Source organism: Capricornis sumatraensis, chromosome 2 (genome assembly GCF_032405125.1).
Source record: "Capricornis sumatraensis isolate serow.1 chromosome 2, serow.2, whole genome shotgun sequence".
Taxonomy (NCBI): Eukaryota; Metazoa; Chordata; class Mammalia; order Artiodactyla; family Bovidae; genus Capricornis; species Capricornis sumatraensis.
In genome coordinates, this window is record NC_091070.1 from 193,269,660 (window position 1) to 193,291,195 (window position 21,536).

The 21,536-nt window shown below is 51.8% G+C and overlaps 1 protein-coding gene and 1 non-coding gene across 4 annotated transcripts in view; one reads left to right on the forward strand and one right to left on the reverse strand.

Annotated features, from left to right (window-relative positions):
- Positions 1 to 21,536, forward strand: part of GLIS1 (GLIS family zinc finger 1) — a 251,075-nt gene that overhangs the window by 150,464 nt on the left and 79,075 nt on the right. For 2 of the 3 annotated variants that reach the window (XM_068966143.1, XM_068966144.1), the window contains exons 2-3: positions 2,629 to 2,806; positions 11,163 to 12,045. In XM_068966143.1, the coding sequence (XP_068822244.1) occupies positions 2,629 to 2,806; positions 11,163 to 12,045 (1,061 nt within the window). Of the gene's footprint in view, positions 1 to 2,628; positions 2,807 to 11,162; positions 12,046 to 15,214; positions 15,239 to 21,536 lie in introns of all 3 variants that reach the window. The other variant, XM_068966142.1, reaches the window with a different exon arrangement.
- On the reverse strand, positions 7,635 to 7,707 carry TRNAW-CCA (transfer RNA tryptophan (anticodon CCA)). Its single transcript has one exon. It is a non-coding gene; the product is annotated as a tRNA-Trp (tRNA).

The following is a 21,536-nucleotide window of genomic DNA, read 5'->3' on the forward strand; positions in this document are numbered from 1 at the left end:
TGGGAAGGAGGAACAGGTAATCCAGAGGGGGTAGGTTACCCAATGGGCCTATTGGGGAAAGAACTTCAGAACCACATCCTTGACTCAACGGCTCTGGAAGAAAGACCCTGGCAGAACAGCCCCACGTGATGATGAAGCTGTCTTTGTGCCAAATGCTATTAATGGTCATAAAATTATCCACAGCTTTCTGAGGCTCAGTCCCAGGGTTTGCCTCAGTGGGACAATAAAATCACAAGCAGAAATGATGTGGGAAAGGCGGAGACCGCCAAGCAGAGACAGAGTTAAATGAGTGGCAGCCTGCTCTCATTAACTCAGGCCGTTCACATTTGTTACCAGGGATTTCTTTTTAATTAAAAAACGGCCAATTTATTAAAAAATAAGCTTGTGAGGGGCTGGCCAAGCAGCAGCCAAAGCCGGCGGGAGTGAGGTTTCCTCACAGCAGGATGTTGGCCAGTGCTCGGCCTGAGACAGTGACCAGAGGGCCACTTCAGAGGACATGCTTGTCTGGAGATGCGTCAGCTGCCCTGGGAACTTGAGAGCATTGCATTCTCACCTGCAAACTGTAAAGAGCTTGGCAGGTGAATGCCTGTGTCTGCTGGAGCTTTGGGCACACAGCAAGTTAGCACTGAGGGTCTGGCCTTCTGTGAAAGGGCTGCCTTGGTGGCGGACAGGGTAGAATTAGGCTTGGGGGAGCTGGATCCTTGAGAATGAGGTTGGACTTTTGTCACTCTGAGAGGCCACTTTTTATTATATAGGGATTAAAACGTGGGGTTTTGGTCTGATGGGCATGAGCCAGAAGTCCAGCCCATACTGTTACTAGCTGTGTGATCAAGTGAGCAGTAGCCTTCCTGAGCCTCTGCTTTCTCCTCTGTACAATGGGTATAACCCTGATCTCTCCCTGCAAGGGCAGTAGAAGGCCCCAGTGAGGCAGTGGAGTGAGGACCTGCGCATACTGCTCAGCAAAGGGCACTTCTCTTGTCCTTGTCCTTAAACTTCCAGGCTAATTGTGCACTGATATCAGCTCTTTTCCCATCTTAATGGTTTATCTTGCTCAGTGTTGATAGTCCCTAGACAGTCCTTGGGCCGGTTGTTGTTTAGTCACTAAGTCGTGTCTGACTCTTTTGTGCCGCCATGGATTGTAGCCCTCCAGTCTCCTCTGTCCATGGAATTTCCTAGTTAAGAGTACTGGAGTGGGTTGCCATTTCCTTCTCCAGGGGATCTTCCCAACCTAGGAATCAAAGCCACATCTCCTGCATTGCAGGAGGATTCTTTACCCTGAGCCACTGGGAAAGCCCCCTTGGGGCTGTTAGTAATGTTTATCCCTGTACTTTTCAGAGTGCTGTTGGACGTTAAGAGCACTCTCCACTCCTGGTACCCCACTCACCGGGCACCCACGCTCGCCTAGGGGCTCTGCACCTCAGCTCGCAACACCTGACAGAATCTCTGGAGAACTTGCACGGCTATCCCCGTTTTGTTACTGGGGACTCAGCCTTGGGGAGGGACTTGTCTGAGTCACAGGCTTGGTTGAGGGCAGGAGGGGCTCACATGGGGCTCACCAGGCCCTGAAGCCCGTACCCTTTCCTCCTTCACATAACCCTGCCAAATGACTGGGTGGAAAGTTCAGGAAGACAGGCTTCGGATTAACCCTCATCACACTCTAAAAGAGGAAACCGAGATGCAGGGGGGCAATGGACATGTAGCAACCATGCCTAACATTCGCTTATACTTTATATAGTTTTGAAGGGCTTTCTGTAGATTTCAAGGGGCTTCCCAGATGGCAGAGAGGTAAAGAATCCACCTGCCAATGCAGGAGCCACAGAAGATTCAGGTTCAGTCCCTGGATCAGGAAGATCCCCTGGAATAGGTAATGGCAACCCACTCCAGTGGGTAGTCTTGCCTGGGGAATCCCATGGACAGAATAGCCTGGCGGGCTACAGTCCATGGGACTGTAAACAGTTGGACACTACTGAGCATGCACATAGATTTCAAGACTCACTGAGGCACATCTACCTCAGTTTGTCTCCTTAAAAATCCAGGAGTTGGGTACAGCAGGGCCTGTGATAGCCCGTCAAAGAACCATGGAGAGAGAGAGGTGTGAATAACTGTGTCCTGTGCCTCTGTGGAGTAACGCAATTTGGAGAACAACGTGCATTGAGCTTTGGTGATCGCAAGGACACATGCTGCTAGTGAGCACCTCCTCTTTGACCTACAAGTGTCGGTGACACTCACCCATTGGGCACCCAGCCCCCGCTGTGGCCATGCATGTTGTCAGATAAGTGCCAGGACCCTAGATTGTCAACTCCAAGAGGCAGGAGTGTGTGTGTCTAGCCCCCCGTGTTCCTGCACCCAGAACAGTGTCTCGTATGTTGTAAGTGTTCTGCGTTTGTATGAAGATGAACAGTTACCCACTGGAGCTCAGCATCTGCATCTGAGAACTGGGGAGTTTAGTACAGACCCTGTTGGTGATTATAGGAATTAACAGGGGTCCCCAGTGCCTGGTACAGTGGAGGTTCGGGTAGTATTGCTCAAGGGGCTCTGTGCCCCATGTACCCCAGTGACTGCCCTGCACCCACACCTTCTATAGGCCAGCCCCACTCACTTTGTCTCCTCCTGTCTCTCTCTGCATAGTGAACGGGAGCTACGGCCAATGCACTCCAGGCTCGGAGAAGAGTCTGCTGGATCTGGACCTTGCCGAGGGCCCTGGCCCCACCTGCCGCCAGGGCCTGTTCCTCCCTGCAGGAAGCCCGCCACCCCGGGGCCACCCCCTCGCCTGCGAGAGGCTGCTGCATTTCCCCCACCCCAGCAGGTATGTGCTCCAGCCCCATGCGTCAGCTGCCTTCTGTAGACAGTCCCTAGGCCTCACAGACCTAGGGTTTCCTAGGTCTCACCTGGCTCATGGGACACACAGGGAAACTGAGGCATGGGAGGGCTGGGGACCAGCTGGAGCCCATGAGGCATGTGGATAGCTGCCTGGTCCAGGCTCCACACCTCAGCACTGCAGCACCTCATGAGACGTAGGAATGATCTTCCTGTGGTGGGTTTCCCCATTGCAGAAGCTGAGCTGACTGTTAGAATCAGTCATTTCAGAAGAATAAGATTCAGAGGATGATAGAGAAGTTGGGGAGGGAGACCCCAGCTCAGGGTTCATGCACACTGTAGTGTCCATCCTGGACTGTTCCTAGAGCAGAGAGGAGTTCCTCCATCTAGACGTCCCTTTCCCCATAGAACTCTGCCAGGTAACCTTCATTCAATGCTGGCACGTTTCCAGTAATGTGTACCTCTGAACAGATATCCCATCAGATTGCATACTGGACTGAACTCTGCCTCCTGAGACTTCTTCAAGGGTCCCAACTGCATTGCTATGCCCTCTAGTTTGCTGACAGGTAGAGACTAACCCCAGACAGGCCTCTGCACCCACCCACTCAGCCGCAGAGCCCTCATCCACTGCCTGGGGCTGCTCTCCTGGGACCTGTCTCACTGATCAGAAAGTCTAAAACTGGCCCACTTGCCCGTTTATAGCTGGTTCCTTCACCAATAATTTATCAAGCCCCAGTTCTGTGCCGGGCATCATGGTTCATGCTGGGGGTGGGGGTGCCTTGGTGAAGGAAGTAAAGATCTCCCCAACAGAGTTTACTTTTCACTGAGAGCTCCATGATGGGAGAGAGTCCTAGTTAGCAGGGGGCTTATTTTTCTCACATGGAACCATTTTCTTTGAGACTGTAGGCTCTCTGTGGCTTTCTTTGATACCAGTGAGACTTCTGATTTGCATGAGTGTATTACTCTGCTTGCGTAACTCAGGGAAGCTATGAACCGTGCATACAGAGCCACTCAAGATGGATGGGTAATAGTGAAGAGTTCTGACACAGTGTGATCCACTGGAGGAGGGAATGGCAAACCACTCCAGTATTCTTGCTGTGAGAACCCCATGAACAGTATGAAAAGGCAAAAGATATGACATAAGACGATGAGCCAGCCCCACGCACCTCATGTCAGAAGTTGTCCAGCATGCTACTGGGGAAGAGTGGAGGGCAATTAATAATAGCTCCAGAAAGAATGAAGCGGCTGGGCCAAAGTGGAAATGACGCTCAGTGGTGGATGTGTCTAGTAGTGAAAGTGAAGTCTGATGCTGTAAAGAACAATACTGAGCCGGAAACTGGAGTGTTACATCCATGAATCAAGGCAAATTGAACCTTGCAGGAGGTTCAAGCAGGAGGTGGCAAGAGTGAACACTGGTATCTTAGGATTCAGTGAATTAAAATGGATGACAATGGAAAAATTTAATTCAGGTGACCATTACATCTACTACTGTGGGCAAGAATTCCTTAGAAGAAGTGGAGTTCCCCTCCTAGACAACAAGAGTCCAAAATGCAGTACCTGGGTGCAATCTCAAAAATGACAGAATGATCTTGTTTTGTTTCCAAGGCAAACCATTCTACATCACAGTAATACAAGTCCATGCCCCAACCACTAATGCCGAAAAAGCTGAAGTTGACTGGCCCTGTGAAGACCTACAAGACCTTTTAGAACTGACACCAAGAAAAGATAACCTTTTTTATCATAGGGTATTGGAATGCAAAAGTAGGAAGTCAAGAGATCCCTGTGGTAACAGGCAAGTTTGATCTTGGAATAAAAAACGAAGCAGGCAAAGGCTAACAGAGTTTTGTCAAGAGAACACACTGGTCATAGCAAACACTTTCTTCCAACAACATATGAGACAGCTCTGCACGTGGACATCACCAGATCGTGAATACTGAAAAATTAGATTGATTATATTCTTTGCAGCTGAAGATGGAGAAGCTCTATACAGTCTGCAAAAACAAGACCTGGAACTGACTGTGGCTCAGATCATGAGCTCCTTATCACAAAATTCAGGCTTAAATAGAAGAAAGTAGGGAAAAATACTGTACTATTCAGGTATGACCTAAATCATATCCCACATGATTATACAGTGGAGATGATGGATAGATTTGAAGGATTAGTCTGGTAGACAGGGTGCCAGAAGAACTATGGACGGAGGTTTATAACATTGCATAGGAGGCAGTGGCCAGAACCATCCCAAAGAAAAAGAAAAGCAAGAAGGCAGAGTGGTTGTTTGAGAAGCTTTACAAATAGCTGAGAAAAGAAGAGAAGTAAAGGCAAGGAAGAAAAAGAAAGATATATACAATATTCCACTAAATACAGAGTCCAGAGAATAGCAGGGAGAGATAAGAAAGCCTTCTTAACTGAATAATGCAAAGAAATAGAAGAAAACAATAGAATGGGAAAGACTAGAGAGCTCCTCAAGAAAATTGGAGATACCAAGGAAACATTTCATGCAAAGACGGGCGCAAGAAAAGGACAGAAACAGTAAGGACGTAACAGAAGTAGAAGAGGTTAAGAAGAGGTGGCAAGAATACACAGAAAAACTGTACAAAAGAGGTCTTAATGACCCAGATAACCACGATGATGTGGTCACTCACCTATAGCCAGATATCCTGGAGTGTGAAGTCAAGTAGGCCTTAGGAAGCATTGCTACGAACAAAGCTAGTGGAGGTGATGGAATTCCAGTTGAGTTATTTAAAACCCTAAGAGATGATCCTGTTAAAGTGCTTCAGTCAATATGCCAGCAAATTTGGAAAACTCAGCAGTGGTCACAGGATAAAAAAAAGGTCAGTTCTCATTTCAACACCAAAGAAAGGCAATGCCCAAGAATGTTCGAACTACCACACGATTGCACTCATTTCACGTGCTAGCAAGATAATGCTCAAAATCCTTCAAGCTAGGCTTTAGCAGTACATGAACCGAGAAATTCCAGATGTACAAGCTGGGTTTAGAAAAGGCTCAGGAACCAGAGATCAAATTGCCAACATTTGTTGGATCATAGAGGAAGCAAGGGAATTCCAGAAAAACATCCACTTCTGTTTCATTGACTATGCGAAAGCCTTAAACTGTGTGGATCACAACAAACTGTGGAAAATTGTTAGAGATGGGAATACCAGAAAGCCTTACCTGTCTCCTGAGAAACCTGTATACAGGTCAAGAAGCAACAGTTAGAATTGGACATAGAACAAAAGACTGGTTCAAAGTTGAGAAAGGAGTACAGCAAGGCTGTGTATTGTCATCCTGCTTGTTTAACTTCTATGAAGGGTACATCATGCGAAATGCTGGGCTGGGTGAAGCACAAACTGGAATCAAGATTACTGTGAGAAATATCAGTAACCTCAGATATGCAGATGACACCACCCAAATGTCAGAAAGTGAAGAGGAACTAAAGAGCCTCTTGATGAAAGTGAAAGAGAGTGAAAAACTGGTTTAAAGCTCAACATTCATAAAACTAAGTTCATAGCATCGAGTCCCATTACTTCATGGCAAATAGATGGGGGAAAAGTGGAAGCAGTGACAGAGTTTATTTTCTTAGGTTTCAAAATCACTGCAGATGGTGACTGCAGCCATGAAATTAGAAAACACTTGCTCCTTGGAAGGAAAGCTGTGACAAACCTAGACAGCGTATTAAGAAGCAGAGACACCACTTTGCTCACAAAGGTCCATATTGGCAAAGCTATGGGTTTTCCAGTGGTTACGTACAGATGTGAGAGTTGGACCATAAAGATGGCTGAGCGCTGAAGAACCGATGCTTTCGAACTGTGGTGCTGGAGAAGACTCCTGAGAGTCCATGGGACTGCAAGGGGATCAAATCAGTCAATTCTAAAGGAAATCAGTCCTGAATATTCATTGGAAGGACTGATGCTGAAGCTCCAGTATTTCCCACCTGATGAGAAGAGCTGACTCATTGGAAAAGACCTCGCTGCTAGCAAAGGTTGAAGGCAAGAGGAGACACAGGCAACAGAGGATGAAATGGTTGGATGGCATCACTGACTCAATGGACATGTGTTTGAGCAAATTCTGGGGGGTGGTGAGAGACAGCGAAGCCTGGTGTGCTGCAGTTCATGGGGTTACAAAGAGTTGAACATGACTTAGTAACTGAATAACAACAACAGTGAATCTGCTTGGGCTGCCATAACAAAACCCTTCATATTTGGTGGCTCAAAGAACAGACATTTATCTCCTCACAGCTCTGGAGGTCCGGGATCCAGGTGTCTGCAGGTCTGGTCTCTCCTGAGGGCTCTCTCCTGGGCTCACAGACGGCCGCCATTTTGCTCCCCTGTGTCCTTACAGGGTCTTTTCTTGGTGTGTGCACCTCTGGTGTCTTGTCTTATTCTTACAAGGACTCCAGTCCTGTTGGATCAGGGCCTTGCCCTATTTCCACATTTAACCTTAATCATCTCCCTAAAGGCTCTACCTCCAAATCCAGTCGCACTGGGGGTTAGGACTTCAAGCTATGAATTTTAAGGGGACGCATTTAAATACGTGACGAGGAGTAAGCAGGCATCTTTTAGACTTTGATCTGTGCATTGCTTTGGCGACAGTCAAATGCATTTATCTGCTTGATTGTTCACTGAGGCTCCCCTGGCAGCATCTAATTTGCTCAGTGAAATTCCTTGTATCTTATGGAAGAAGGTGAAGGTGAAGGTGAAGTCGTTCAGTCGTGTCCGACTCTTTGCAACCCCGTGGACTGTAACCTACTAGGCTTCTCCGTCCATGGGATTCTCCAGGCAAGAATACTGGAGTGGATTGCCATTCCTTCTCCAACGGATCTTCCTGACCCAGGGATCGAACCCGGGTCTCCTGCATTGGAGGCAGACGCTTTAACCTCTGAGCCACCAGGGAAGCCCATGGAAGAAGCTATGGTAATCTAGTCAAAGCTTAGGGAGGAGAATTTTTTTTCCTTTTTTTTTTTGGTAGAGATGATGAGAAACATCATTTGTTGTTTTGGATGTCATTTGTCAGAGCACAGCAGAGTCTGTACCCAGGACCCTGCACCAGCATCAGTCTGAGTCGCTGCCACTTCTGCTGCTGTTCTGGCTCTTCCAAACTTCCTCATTTTCCTGAAGAAAAAGAGCCCCCAGTCCCCATCCCACACCCAGTTGGATCCTGCGCCTTCTCCCTCCCACTGGATTGCCTTGTGTCTTGGGGTCTCTCCGTTCATGCTGCTCCCTCTGATTCCAACAGATCAGGTTCAAATTCCTGCTCTCACTGCCTGCCTCTGAGGGCTGGGCACATTGCTTCATTCCTAAGTCAAACAGATGGTAGTGTCTCCCTTGAAGAATTTGGCCATGCCTTCAGCAGATACGTGCATCACTGTATTGTTGGGATTCATGAGATGGCCCCTGGGAAAGTGGCTGGAGTTGTTCCTTCCTTCTAGGGACCTGTGCTTACAGTTTCTAGAGATTGCGATGGGAATTGCCTGGGGTGACAGGGCTCAGCAGCAGAGCAGGGCCAGAACCACTGCCTAGCCTCATAGGGACAACGAGGGCAAGGAGAGGGGCTGCCTTAGCTGGCATTCAGAGCCAGGAGACCCTGGGGCCTGAGCTGACCCTTCCCTGCCTGATGCTAATCAAGGTTTTGCTGTTGATTATTCAGGTAACTCGCTTCCCTAGTGGCTCAGTGGTAAAGAATCCACCTGCAGTGCAGGAGATGTGGGTTCAGTCCCTGGATTGGGATGATCCCCTGGAGGAGGGCATGGCAAGCCACTCCACTAGTCTTGCCTGGAGAATCCCATGGACAGAGGAGCCTGGTGGGCCATAGTCCATGGGATCACAAAAGATTCAGGCTTGACAGCGACTAAACAACAAACTCGGGTAACTCAGTCAGAGAACGACACAGCTCTTCTCTTCTCCTAGTGTTGGTTGCTTTAACCTGGCTTTGTTATTTTTTAATGTACTTATTTTTAATTGGAGGATAGTTGTTTTACAGTGCTGTGTTGGTTTCTGCCATACATCAGTATGAATCAGCCGTAGGCATACACATGTCCACTCCCTCTTGAACCTCTCTTCCACCTCCCACCCCATCCCACCCCTCTAGGCTGTCACAGAGCACCAGGTTGGGCTCCCTGCATCACACAGCAAATTCCCACTGGCATCTATTTTACACACGGTCTGTTTTTAAAGAGATTGCTCCAAACAGATGCTCATCTGGCTGCCCTTCCCCACCCATGCCCACCTCCGCCGGAATCAGGATCATGACCATGCAAAGAGCACTATTGTTTGTAAGCTCCACAAAGTCATAACTTCAGATAAGATCTTTAAGCTGCTCAGAGCTTTCTGCTGGCAATAGTGGGCCCAGAGTCCCCAGCCCTGTAGATTGGGGGTATGTGTTTGCTCCCTCTGATTCCACCTGGTGACCATGCTCTGGACAGCAGAGTTCCTGGGAAGGAAGAGAGGCCTCTGGTGAGTGAGGCAGAGACTTGTTCAAGTGTAATTGAGAACCAAACAGAAGAGCCCCTTGCCCAGCCTCCCATCCAGGGAGCACTTCAGGTTAGGTTTTGCACATGGGAAGTCTACACACTGGGAGGGAAGGGGAGCCTAGGCTCTGGTCCCAGCCCTGTCGCTGGTTTGCTGCTGTGGCTTCTGTGGGCCCCCAGCCCTCTTGGTAGCAATGGTGTTGGAGCCAGTGGTCTCTGAGGGCTCCAGGCTCTGACTTTCCTACTCTCCTGTCCTGTCTCTGCTCCTCCACCTCAAGGCTGGAGCTGAGGATGCCAGACCTTCAGGGACACAAGAGGGAGGGGATGGGGCTGCCGGGCCACGTTGGGAAGCAGAGGGACAGGGGATGACCCCACCACCCCTGGCTCCAAAGAGCCCCAGGAAGACGGCAGTAATAAGGACAGTGCTGGTGGTACCCTTCACCCTGTCCTCCTCCCAGAGGGCTGTCACAGCACCTGTCTCCTCCCTTGATCCTGGCAGCCACCCTCCGTGGTAGGGAGGTTTAGTCCTCATTTCACAGGTGAGGAAACTGAGGCTTGGCTGGGGAACGGTGCAAGGGTGTGTGGGGTCAGGCTTTGGGCACGTCTGCAGGCCTCATACTCTGTCCAGCCAGCTGCTAGGGCTTCTCTGGCCCTGAGCCCAGTGTCACTTTGCTGGTGTCTCCCCTTCTCAGAATTCTCTGATGCCCGGCAGGCCCTGACACCTCTTTCTGCACGGACTTGTCCTGCATTTGGGAGAGGCCCCTTCTAGGAAGGTGTGATGATGACAGCGTCTTGACCAGCCGGGCCCTGCCCATCGTCATCCTCACCCTCAGGAGAGCCATTCAACATCGGGGTGCAGGGAGAGGTCCAGAGCGTCTTGCCAAGGTCTGCACAGCGAGGTGTGGCTGAGCCTGGCCCCAGGTCTCAACCTGAGACCTGGGGGTTGGGTGTTCCCTAGTAGTCTGGTGGCTAAGACTCCATGCTCCCAAAATGCAGGAGACCCAGGTTCGATCCCTGGTCAGGAAATTAGATCCTGGGTGCTGCCACGAAGACAGAAGATCCTGCGTGCTGCTGTTAAGACTCGGTGCTGCCAAATAAATAAGTAAATAAATAAATATTTTTTTAAAAAGAGAGAGAGACCTGAGGGTTAAGAGCAGTTAACCTAGATTTCACACTGTCCCACTTGGCCTGCCTTCCCCTGGCTTCTCCCCAGAGTGGCATTTGGTGCACTCACTCGCTTGACATTCTGGAACATTCCCCCCGAAAAAAGTTTTCTTCAGTTTTTCCTGGGATGACCCCTCACTGTGACTGTGATTCAAACCCCTACCCACTGATGTTCACAGTGGAAAAAAACAGATTGCTTGGGGGCAAAACATCACATTTTTAGAAGTAAAGAATGATTACAAGAATTAAGAGAGATTTAAGGGACAAGTAAGCAGAATTTAAAACAGACTGGACTTGGTGTCCCTCAGCAAACCATTCTCAGCCTTCTTCCTCCAGAACTCACTGAAAGGTCACGGGCAGGGAGACAGGGCAGACCCAGGGAGGCCTCAGAGGCAGGACACATGGTGCTTGGAGAGGGTGGTCTGGATATAATAAAAGGACAAAATGCGCGCCTCACTGGCATCTTCCCCCACACAGTCATGTTTTCAGACCTCCTGCCTCTCTTGAACCTCTCCCCAGCCCTCTCCTCTTCCCTCTTGCTCCATGCTCTTTCCTGCTCACTGGACCACCAGTCCTCATCTCTGCTGCCAGCCGTCAGCCTTCCTCCTCTGCTCTGGGCTTCTCCGCCCGCTCCGTCCTCAGGTTCCCACTGTCCCCGCCCGGCCCTCCCCACTGTGGAGTGCCCACCCTCTCATGACCCCTCTGCACTGTCTTCCAGGTCCCCCAGGCCCCAGGCCACCTATGTGAATGGTGGCCTCCCGGCCACACAGCACATCAAGCAGGAATCCCTGCCTGACTACCGCGCCATGACGGAAGCTCGCGCACCCCCATCCGCCCACTGCCGGGCCCCGCCGGCCACAGGCCTGCACACAGCCCTGGACCTCCCGGGCCGAGGCCTTGCCTACCCCGCACCTTCCTGCTACCTTCTGGGCAGCGAACCCAGCTCGGGCCTGGGACCCCCACCTGAGGCCCACCTCCCGGAGGGGGGCCTGAAGCGCTGCTGCCTCTTGGGGCTGCCCCCCACCTCGTCGGTCTCCGTCTCGCCCTGCGCCGCCTCCGATATCACTTCCATCATCCGCTCCTCCCAGACAGCCCTGGTTACCTGTGTCAACGGACTCCGGAGCCCCCCTCTGCCGGGAGACACGGGAGGCCCTCCCAAGCGGGCCCGGCCCAGCTCTGCGTCCACCGAGAGCCATGAGGGCAGTTTGCGGCTTGAAGCCTGCCGGAAGGCCAGCTTCCTGAAGCAGGAGCCCGCAGACGAGTTCTCAGAGCTCTTCGGGCCTCACCAGCAGGGCCTGCCGCCCCCCTACCCCTTGTCTCAGCTGCCGCCTGGCCCGGGCCTTGGAGGCCTGGGGCTGGGCCTGGCGGGCAGGGGGTTGGCTGGGCGGCAGGCGTGCCGTTGGGTGGACTGCTGTGCAGCCTACGAGCAGCAGGAGGAGCTGGTGCGGCACATCGAGAAGAGCCACATCGACCAGCGCAAGGGCGAGGACTTCACCTGCTTCTGGGCAGGCTGCGTGCGTCGCTACAAGCCCTTCAACGCCCGCTACAAGCTGCTCATCCATATGAGGGTGCACTCGGGGGAGAAGCCCAACAAGTGCATGGTGAGTTCCCACGGCCTCCGGGTCTGCCCCCACAGTGCTGTGCCCGGCTCACTGCCTGGGGGAGCTCTGCCTGGGGACCTCCCCTGCTTGCAGAGGGAAGGACCAATACTACGGATGTGGCCGCCAGTCACAATGGTCAGTGCCCCATTCACTGGGGACCTTGGGGGAGAGCTCGTCGGACTCATCAGGTACCCTCTTCTCTCCCCTCAATGGTCTGGTGTCACACACAGTTGTTCAGGTGGTGACGCATGTGATCTGGGGTCAGAGCAGCTCAGCTAGCCTTCTCTCTTACACACAAATGCTCGTGTCCCATCTGCTGATGGCTGGGTGAGTCATGGGGAGTATGCTCGCCTCTGGCACTGGCTCTTCACTCGGGGTCACAGGCTTGATTCCATCCACAGAGCACCGGGTCCTTACAGGCATCAGGCTTGAGAGCTGTGGGTGCCCAGGGCAGGCTTTGGGGTGAGACCTTGGGTTAGCAGGTAAGGCCCTGGATACACCTGCAGCGTTCTGGCTGAGGTGGAGACTAAGGTTTCCAGGGACATCCCTGTGTTTGCACACACACACACACGCACGTTAACTGTAGGCACTGAGGCCTCCAAGCCCTTCTGACTGGTCATTTTCATGTGCTGCTCTCACTGTGGTGGAATCTGTATCAGGTTAGGAATGTTGTCTTAGTCTCTGATATCTTTAGCCAAGCCACCCCCAAGGTCCCGCCAGCTCATCAGGACAGGTGCCTGCCTGGTAGTGGAAGGGCCAATGGAGATACCAAGTCCCAGCTCTGTCTTCCCAACTGTTGGGGCTTGGGGAAGGCAGAGGAAGGAAGCAGTGGGCCTGGTCTATAGGGCCAGCGTCATAGCCAAAGTTGAGTTCTTCCAACACTTGTATGCACTCACTGTCTCCGGGCCCTCCCCTGCCTCATGGAGAACTCAGTCTGGGAAGGGGTGCAGCTGGGGGAGAGGTGGACTTCTCTCTGTTCTTGCTCAAAGCGCCGGGCAGCATTGTAGGGCCAGGGAGGGGGCGAGAAGCATCAGCAACCAGCAGCATAAACTCCATCCTCCTGGAACCAGCTGTTGGCCCTTGGGGCCCATCTGCTTGTGACTTGGGCACCCACTGGACCAGCTTATGTAACTTTAAGGAAATTATGTCCTGAGGATGAGAAGAAATTCACTCTATAGACAAGTGAGGGGCAGAGGATGGCCTCTGCCAAAGAATGAAAGTAGGGTGGTTGGCATGCTGGGGTCGTGGGGAGAGGCTGGAGTGAGCAGGCTGAGAAGGGGACTGTATTGTGTGTCTTTGGGCTGAGAGTGTGCTGGAGGGAGAGCTGGTGGCCAGGCTGATTCCTGGTGATGCCCCTGTTCATCTGGGGTGTTGTGACACGTGACTTGTAAGAGGGCATGCCCCTCTCTGGAAGGAGTTGTCCAGAGCACATCACAAGGCAGGGTCCTGGGCCGTACACAGTCCCCGTCTCTCTCCGAGATCCTGCGGTTGATAGCCACTGAGCTGCAGTTCTTCACATCTTCTCTCTGGGGGTGACCTCACTGGTACCTGCAAGGCCCTTGTGGAGGCTGCCTGACCTGAACCCTGGCATGGCACTTTTCTTGGGCTCCCATGTAGAGTTGATGGGAGGGAGGTGAGTGACCGGCTCTGAGATGGAGTCTGTATCCACTCAGGGAGGAGAAACCTAAACGGGCTTCATGGGGCAGGTGACGTTCAAGCCATGTCTGTATTTATCTGGGGTTGCCAAGGGCTTTTGCAGATGAAGAAGTGGAAGTTCAGTAGGGCCCAGCTGGCCTTCCACCTGCGGCTGTGAGAACACTTCATCTTACCTCTTAGGGGGTTTAGGATTATGATAGTAAGACCTGCAAGCCCAGCTCCCGAGGGCTGACTGTGTGCAGGGGCTATTCTAAGCCTTTGGTCCTCGTGCTCCCTATGGTCCTCACAACAATGCTATGGGGCAGATACTATTTTTCCCCATTTTAAAGACGAGGAAACTGAGGCTCAGAGAGATTGTATAATTTGCCCCAGGTCCCACAGTTAGAGACAAACCATAATGGCAACAATAATAGAGGCTAATAATCTTGCTAGTAATACTAATAACAATGATGAAGATAACTTGCCCCCTTGTGGCTCAGCTGGTAGAGAATCCGCCCGCAATGAGGGATACCTGGGTTCAATCCCTGGGTTGGGAAGATCCCCTGGAGAAGAGAAAGGCTACCCACTCCAGTCTGCTCTCTGATGCCCTCTCGCAACACCTACCGTCTTACTTGGGTTTCTCTTACCTTGGATGTGGGGTATCTCTTCACGGCTGCTCCAGCAAAGCGCAGCCGCTGCTCCTTACCTTGGATGAGGGGTATCTCCTCGTGGCCTCCCCTCCTGACCTTGAATGTGGAGTAGCTCCTCTCAGCCCTCTTGCGCATTGGAAAAGACTCTGATGCTGGGAGGGATTGGGAGCAGGAGGAGAAGGGGATGACAGAGGATGAGATGGCTGGATGGCATCACCAACTTGATGGACATGAGTTTGAGTGAACTCCAGGAGTTGCTGATGGACAGGGAAGCCTGGCGTGCTGCAATTCATGGGGTCGCAAAGAGTTGGACACGACTGAGCGACTGAACTGAACTGAACCCACTCCAGTATTCTGGCCTGGAGAATTCCATGGACTGCAGTGCATGGAGTCAAAGAGTTGGACACCACTGTGACTTTCACTTCACTTTCAAGGCTGCACAGCTAGTAACCTTGGGAGTGGAAGCTGAACTCTCATCTCTCTATAAACTGTGGTGCTCCTGTTTGCGTGCAACTTCCCCTGTTAACTGATTGTTCTCTGGGGTCCTGGGGCCAGCCCTGCCTGGTGCCATCCTCTGAAGATGGTAGCAGAATCTCTGAGGGCTACCCTGTGTGCTGTGGGCATGCTGCCTCTTCCAGAGAGACCGGTGCAGTAGGTAACCCAGGGGAAGGGGCGGGTGCTAGTCCGCACCCAGATAAATAAAATCTCCCTTCCCTGTAAAATTATTAATTTCTCATGACAGGCCTCTGCTACCATGTGCTGTAATAGACAAAGGAATTTTGGACCCAGAGCCTCCAGAGAACAGGAAATAGATGAGACACTTTGATTGAAGAGTAAATGGCCCACTAAAATAGCAGTTAATCCTTTTATTATCTTTCCAGCAGCCGTTTCCACAGTTCTTTCATGAGGTAAGCCTTCCCCACCCCATCCAACTGTAACACTCCCGTCCTCGTCCTTGCAGCTGGTTCGCATTTATCCTGCGGAGCCTCTGCTCCCGCACCAGGCGGGCCTGGAGGAGCCTAGGCCGTTCATCCTCAGGCCCGGCCAGGGACCGGGGGCTCGCTGTGCACCCTCCTTCCCTGGGCGGACGCACCACCCGCCCCCCACCCTGCCCTCTCCGCGGCCCATCCGCGCCGTCCAGAGGAAGCTCCCTAATCTCTTTGCAATATCCTGTTATGTTTCTTACGTTGTCGGAGTTGTCTTAGCCTTATTAAATTTGGGGTTTCATCTGCGTTACGATAGCAAGGTTACGTCCAACCCAAATACTGACGCGACGCCTCCAAGACGTTAACTTTGAAAAGATTAATTTCTTGCTTTCTTAGATTGGCTCTCCCAGACGGTTGGAATTCTGATTGTCTGAGACTGCAGAAATTAGCAGACTATGAGTTTGCTTTTTTCCACACTGAGAAAAAGACAGGCAGAAGTGAAGGAGGAGAATCTCTCATAACCTTAGGTTTTGTGAAGTGATCATGACAACAATTCCTGACTTTTGTGAAGAGCTTGACCAAAGCTGTGAGCATAGCATGGAAGGTGTGAAGGGCAGGTGAAAGCACAAACCTAGAGTCACACTGACCTGGGGCCCTGCCGCTTACCAGCTGTGTGACCTCGCTCGGGCAGGTGACTTAACCTCTCTGAATCGTCCTCCTCGTCCTCGGTCGCTCAGTCGTGTCCGACTCTTTGCGGCCCCACGGACTGCAGCCCGCCAGGCTCCTCCATCCATGGAATTTTCCAGGCAAGAGTCCTGGAGTGGGGTGCCATGCCCTCCTGCAGGGGATCTTCCCAGCACAGGGACTGAACCTGTGTCTCCTGCACTGGCAGCCAGGTTTTTAACCACCAATGCCCCCAAGTCTCTGAATCGTACTCAATTGTAAAACGGAGTGATAATATTACCTACCTTTTAGGGCTGTTGCTATTAGGTTTGAAAGACATGACATAGGGAAGTGCTAAGTTAATTCTCATCTTCCTCAGGCATACTCTTCACACTGATCATCTGAAGAGGTTCATACAGTAGCCCTAGGAGTTAGGACAGGGTTGTTGATGGCTATTTTGCCAATGAGGAACCTGAGACTCAAAGAGCCAGGCAGGAGTGGAGCCTGGACTGGAGGTCGGCTGAATGCTGCAGCCTCCACTGTTGGTGGGGTGGGCAGGACTGTCACATGTGCTGGTGGCCTTGTGGCCAGGTGTCTGCCAGTGACACACAGCCTCTGCTCGGTGCCAGACAGATGGCTCTTCAGGGTGACTGGAGTTAAAAGGGGGAGCCAGGGCAGAGCCACAGGGAGGAGGCTCTGGTCCCTGCTCTCCCAGTCCTGATGCACAGCTGAAGCCTCAAGTCTGGGCTTACATCCTGCCTGGGTTCCTCTGGCAGCTGCAGCTGCACTGACCATTGGTCCCTTGCCCCCTACAGACTGTCCTAAATGTTGTTGGACCTGGGATCAGGGATATACATGAGAAAGAGGCTTGACTGGGTGTCTGGGATCACATCTCATAGGAAGTCCTGAGGAAGGAGAGACCTAGCTTATTCCGAGACAAGCTATGTCCAGCTATGGATTACCTTGCCCCAGCTAAGGTAATGTCAGTTCAAAGACACAATGTATCTGCTCTGTATCACCTGGTGCAGCTGCCTGGACCATTCCATAGGCTGCCACCTTTACCCAGGCTCTCCCTTCAGCAGAGTAGAATCCTCAGTGCTGCTCATATCACAGCGTGTGGGGTCCCGAGCGTCTGTCCCCGCCCCTCAGTGTCCTGAGACCAGCCCGGTGGGGGGCCACATTCCTGGCCAGCTGACAGCCCTGACTTATCTCAGCATCTATGGCTCATCCCACGGAATTATCCAGGAGTTTGAAATGACTGAGCAGGCAGCTTTACCAATCCATCCTCATCATGTAGGAAGAGGGCATGGGGAAGACAGGCCCTGAGAGAGTGGGGATCCAGGATCGCACAGCAGCAGATGGGGTAAGTTCAGTGGGCAGGGGGCTTCCTGATTCAACCAGTCACCAAAAGTTGGGAAAGTGACCCTCCAATGAAGGAAGATTCACCCCCTGAAACACTTGCTTTGCCGGAGGGACACCTCTCCTGTGTGCCAGGAGTTGGGGTCTAGAGATGAAGGTGGTGTGATGCGAGACCTCTAGCGCGGGGCGGGGGGGTTCTACCCTTTAATCCTGTGGTCTTAGCTGCTGGACGAGTGAGGGTGGGAGAAGAGCCAGGAGCTGCAGTTTTCAGCCGGGCTGCTTGTCGGAGTTGGTCAAGGCAGGATGGGAACATTACTGAAATACTCACTGGGTAATTTTCAGTACTTAGGGCTTCCATTCATGTGTGGTCTCAGCCCTCAGAACATTCCTGGAGACTGGAATTATTCCCATTTTACAGATGGGGAAAGGCTAGTCCAGTTCATGCCCAAGTTCATGTCTCAGGTGCATCGTGGGGTCAAATTTGAACCCAGGTCTCAGCCTGACTCCAGAGACTGTGCGCTAGCCATGACCCCGAGCTGTTTCCCAAGCAGAGAATTGTCATCTGTTTACACAAGATAGGAAAACATCCAGATCTGAAACTTACCCAGCAAGCTGATACCGAGCGCCTCCCATGTGCCAGGCCCTGGTGGGCAGTGGGTTTACAGAAGGGGATCAGAGTCAACCTGGCCCCGTGGAGCTCTGATGGAGCAGGGAAGCATGTAGACGCCTGTGTTTTACTAGATTTCCCAAGCCACTGGCCCGTCATCTTAAGAGCCTGCAGGTCCCTGCCCTGCCGACATGATGGGCCTTTTGTTCTGTGTTAGAGAACACTCATAGGATGAAGAATAAGACCATTTCACCATGTTAAAAATCACTGTCACCTGAAAACAGTCTCCCTTTCTGGAGGCTGTGCTTTCTGGTGAGATTAAAAAGCTGTAAAATTGAGCATGGTTTAAACCCCTTGCCCTGGAGGAGCCTGCTGTACGTGAGCCCATAGAGGCCAAGCTGGTCCAGCCTGGTCACCAAACCCACCCGCTTTGGAAATGGGCCTGAGCCTTGCCTCGTTCTGAGGGTGGGGAGCGAGAGGGTCTGGGTAGGAAAACCTTTTTGAGCAAATGCAGTCCTCAAGTTAGCCCTGTGCCCTTGTTAACGGCCCTTACTGAGGTCCGTCTTCTGGGCCTTGGCTTTTGCTGGTACCTCCGTAGGGAATACCTTTTCCAGCCTGTGTGTGCGTGGCTGTTATTTCAGTCATGTCCGACTCCTTGCCACCCTGTGGACTGTAGCCTGCTAGGCTTCTCTGTCCTTGGGAGTCTCTAGGCAAGAATACTGGAGTGGGTTACCATGCCCTCCTTCAGGGGATCATCCCAACCCAGGGATCGAACCCAGATCTCTTACGTCTCCTGCATTGGCAGGCAGGTTCTTTACCACTAGTGCTGCCTGGGAAGCCCAGCAAACTCCTAACCATCCTGCACAGCCCAGCCCAGTGTCCCCTCCTCGGCTCCCCGCTCTGTGCCTCCTGTTCTCCCAGCATGCGTTGCCCCATTTATAACAGTGCTCTTGGTGTGAATGTCTTGGGGACCACATGCTGTTTGGCGCCTGGCCTGGCCTTGGAGGCAGAGATGCTGAGCCTGTACCCAAGGCTTTGCTGGGGTGGTCACCTGACCTCTGTGCTCTGAAGCTGTGTGAAGTTGCCTGGACACTGTCCTCCAGAGCAGTTTCTTATAAAGTTGCAAGATTGGAGGGACCTTAAATTTGGTGACAGCCACCCCTAATCTGATACTTGAAATTTTCCTGTAGGAAAACCTTAATTTTAAACCTGGCCAGCCTGTGATTGTGTGCAATTGACTTGACTTTTGTGAGCCTGTTTTCTTACCTGTAAAGTGGAGAGAATACGACTATTCTGAGGCTTCGATGAGGAACTCTACATGAGATGCTTGTGCAGTGCCTGGCACACAGTAAGCACACAGCGCATGATCTGACTGCTCTGGGCAGTTTGCATTAGGATATGAAAAGAGGGAGGGTCTAAAATGCACAGTGGTCATGCAGTCCTGAGTGTCCCCAGAGGAGCAGAGACTGTCGCAACTTCCAGCTCGGCCATGGGTGTGGCCTTGGATGGGTCACTTGGCTATGCTGAGCCTGTTTCCTGATCTGCGAAATGGGGTTGATGCCTAGCATTCTGTGTTTCTTGGGGCTCAGCAGATGCTCCTGCCTTTTCCCCTCTTGAAGTCAAGGTTCCAGCTCCACAGATCTTGCCTAATACTGGATGCCTTCCTCTCTTCCCCAGTTTCTAAAACTCAAACTCAGGGGTCTTCGTAAGGAGAGGCTTTCTGGAAATTTTAGCCTTGGGAACAACTCAGAGCCCTGAGGGCTCCACTCATCACCATTTAGAGGGGGAAACTGAGGCCACAGATGGAAAAGACTTGCCTGGAAAAGAGGAGAGGAAGGAGACTCATCCCTGCTCTGCTGCTTGCTGACTGTGCAAACTTGGACCAGTCACTTCACTCCTGAGCCTCCACTAATGCATCTATAAAATGGGGCTTGTGATGCTCACCCAGAAGAGTCTCTGAGGGGTGGAGGCTTGTGCTTTGAAAACTGCAGAGGGCCCTGCAGAGGGTATCAAGTTGAGTCCCCAACTCCCAGTCCAGTGCTCCTGCCTACAACCAAGCCTGGAGTACACAATCACCCTCATAGGTCTGTCCCTTCCAGCTAGGTTTTCCAACCAGCACAGAACCCGTCAGCCACATGCTTCCCAGATGCAGTGCCTGGCCTTTAGGCCTCTGTGTGCAGCTCTTCTGCCCTCCCCGTCCTCTGCTCCACAGCCCCCCATGCCCACCCCTCTCCCTTCCACATCTGTCCCCCACCCCTGCTACTCCCATGCACTCCCCCATACCCAGCCCCACCTCATCTCCATCCCTGACTCCCCGCCCCCCCATCTTATTTGAAGTCTGAGTCAGGAATTGGTGAGTCGGGGAGGACCAGTGGCTAAACATAGAGGGTGACTGTTGGGGTTCAGATCCCCGCTCTACCCCTTAACCAACAGTGAGACCTCAGACAAGTCACGTGGCCTCTCTGGGCCTCAGTTTCCTGCCTGTGTAAAAGGAAGAGTGTTGTGAAAATTAAATGAGATCATGTGTATGGAGCGCTTACCTCATGCCTCCTGGCAAAATACTCCATGCTTCATGCCTGAGAACAGGAGCTCTTGTTATTCTTTTTTTTTTTTTTGAGTCATCAAACCCGAGCTCTCAGACAGATGAGAATTCCTGGGAGCACCAGACTGGAGGGTACAGGAACACTGGCCAAGTTTTGTGAAGTCAGCACTGCTTTATGGAATATGAAAAAAATTAAGGATAAAAAAACACAGCCCTCTGAATTGAATTTAAAATAATAAAAGAGAAGAAGCTTTTGAATTTAATGTAAGTGGAATTGAAATGATTCTCTTATTGGCATGAGAAAGTCAGATAAAATCAACAGTGACTTGAAGAAAGTGTCCAGAACATGTTTTCTAAGAGGGACATCCTGGAAATGGTAAACTTCACGATTGAGCATTAACAGGCTCTGTCTCCGCTGATGGCAGATGGGTTATCTGAGCCGACCTCCTGCGCCTCACTTGGCCTGCTACAGTGATGGACCTCATCTGTTAAGTGAGTGATGAGCCACACCACCCCTCTGTAGCCTCAGTTGCCTCCACGACCCAGGACATGCGGCTTACCTATTTTCCTCTGTGGGGAGAGTATCTTGCGCTCAGCTGTGTTGTCTCTCCCCCTGCCACCCTGCCACCCCACACCACTGCTAGCTCCTCAACACAGTTTTATTGATACCCTTACTGCACCAGGGTTTCCCTTGTGGCTCAGCTGGTAAAGAATCCGCCTGCAATGCATACGACCTGGGTTCAATCCCTGGGTTGGGAGGATCCCCTGGAGAAAGGAAAGGCTACCCGCTGCAGTTTTCTGGCCTGGAGAATTCCATGGACTGTATAGTCCATGGGGTCGCAGAGTCAGACATGACTGAGCGGCTTTCAGTTTACGGTGCCAGGTTAGATGCTAGGAGCAGGGGGTGCAGCATCGAATGAGGAATGGTCCAGTGCTGAGTGCATTAACCAAATGCTGCAGAGACACAGAGGAGGGAGAAGTCACCCCCCAGCAGGTCATGAGAGCTGGGCTTTGGAGGGAGAGTAGGGGGTTCCCCATGCATCATGAGGGAAGGCATTTCACGGAAAGGGAACAGCCACACAAAAGATGTGACGGTCTTGACCTTGGGG